The 1926-nt window shown below is 35.0% G+C and overlaps 1 protein-coding gene across 1 annotated transcript in view; it reads left to right on the forward strand.

The window, feature by feature from the left end:
• The window catches only part of LOC21405504 (ABC transporter B family member 25, mitochondrial), a 13399-nt gene that overhangs the window by 10405 nt on the left and 1068 nt on the right, over window positions 1-1926 (forward strand). The window contains exons 13-19 of the mRNA XM_024164657.1: window positions 1-35; window positions 144-199; window positions 387-467; window positions 586-651; window positions 766-858; window positions 1273-1337; window positions 1648-1783. The exon at window positions 1-35 is cut by the window's left edge and continues 72 nt beyond it. Coding sequence (XP_024020425.1) covers window positions 1-35; window positions 144-199; window positions 387-467; window positions 586-651; window positions 766-858; window positions 1273-1337; window positions 1648-1783 — 532 coding nt within the window. The remainder of the gene's footprint in view (window positions 36-143; window positions 200-386; window positions 468-585; window positions 652-765; window positions 859-1272; window positions 1338-1647; window positions 1784-1926) is intronic.

A 1926-nucleotide genomic window follows, 5' to 3' on the forward strand; every position in this document is an offset into this window, starting at 1 on the left:
AAAGAGTGTGGCTATTGTTGGAACCAGTGGCAGTGGTAAGTTCAGTGTGTTAGGAATCTTTACTTAAACCAGCTAATTATGCTCGAATCACATTTCCAAGTCTTTGTAGTATTTTTTATGAAATGAATTGGTTCTGCTTGTAGGGAAGTCGACTATTTTAAGATTGATCTTCAGGTTTTTTGACACCCATTCCGGAAGTGTAAGAACTGACACACCCATTTTGTGTGATCTTGCATTGATGTGCTTCCCATTTATATGTGTTCAATTGATGTGCTTCTCTTGTTTATATTAATGATTTTTTTTTTTTTTTTTTTTTTTTTTTTTTTTTTTTTTTTGGGGAAAAAAAAGTATAGATGGTCAAGATATTAGGGACGTGATGTGGACAGATAAGTATAGATGGTCAAGATATTAGGGACGTGACACTAGAGAGTCTACGGAAGTCAATAGGTGTTGTGCCCCAAGATACAGTACGGTCAATTAAGCAATCCCAATTTTCTTTCATTTTGATTTTTCCTTTTATGAGTGAGATTACCTTTGTGGGATTTTGCAACATTATAAAAGCAAATGGTTGTGTTCTACGGACAGGTACTTTTCAATGACACCATATTTCACAACATTCGTTACGGTCGTCTTTCAGCTACTGAAGAGGAGGTATATCTCAGCTTCCATTATTTTTACCTTGTTCCTTTCCTCTTTATTTTGTTAACTGATGAATTTCTCTAGGATAATTTCTTAATTCTAAACCTAATAGCTCCTTTTTGATAGGTGTATGATGCTGCTCGACATGCAGCTATACATGATACTATCATGAAGTTCCCTCAGAAGTATTCTACCATTGTTGGGGAACGAGGGCTCAAGGTGAGGGCATTGATGTTATTATTGTAATATATTATTATAGTTTCCCTAGTACTTGTAGTCTTACCACACCCCGCTTTCATTGCAAGAATGGGATGGGCTTCTAGTTTAATATGTACAGTAAATTTGTGAAGACCATAGCATGGTTTTGAGAAAAGTAAATTTAAAAGTGAAGGTTCTGAAAGACCACATTTAATAATTTAGTGAACTCTTCATGACTTTTTTTTTTTTTTTTGGGAAGTTATGAGCATAAAAAAATTATTCGTACTTCCATGACAAGTTAGCATGGTTCATGTGGTCTTCAAAGTTGTCTAATAGTTCGATGACCAGTTAACTGGTAACACAGACAAAAAAGAAACACAGTTATATGTCGATACTTTCAGCAAACTTATGAGTTATTTGTGATATTCTGCATAGTTAAGCGGTGGCGAGAAGCAGCGTGTGGCACTAGCTCGTGCATTTCTGAAAGCACCTCCAATTCTGTAATATTCTGTTCTCCTTTTGTAAATTCCTTTTATTTTGTATTTGTGTGCTGCCATCAATCTGATATCAGTTCCTTTACTAAGCTGCAATGATATACTTGGTTTGACAAGTCACTCTATTGCTAGAGTTTTGATCAACCTTTTGCGATCTACCTACCCTATTAAGAAGGCACAGCCAGACTGGGGTCAGCTAGACACTCTAGATACTATGATCATATTTTGCAAGTTATATTTCTGTTTAAGAGGGAACGTAAATAACACTTTTAACTTGTCATCAAATGCAATCTATGATTTTGCTTTATTTGCACAGGTTGTGTGATGAAGCTACAAGTGCACTAGACAGCACAACAGAAGCAGAGATATTAAGTGCATTGAAGTCGTTAGCAATTAATCGAACCTCAATCTTCATTGCTCACAGGCTGACTACAGCAATGCAGTGCGATGAGGTAGGCAGTTTTTATTTTTATTTTTCCCAAGAAAAAATGGCACTTATGGTTCTCAAGCTTAAAGGACCTCATTTTATTATTGTATACATACATACATACATACATACATATATATATATATATATATATATATATTGTCCTGG

The sequence above is a fragment of the Morus notabilis genome, unplaced genomic scaffold (genome assembly GCF_000414095.1).
Source record: "Morus notabilis unplaced genomic scaffold, ASM41409v2 Scaffold283, whole genome shotgun sequence".
NCBI classification, from domain to species: domain Eukaryota; kingdom Viridiplantae; phylum Streptophyta; class Magnoliopsida; order Rosales; family Moraceae; genus Morus; species Morus notabilis.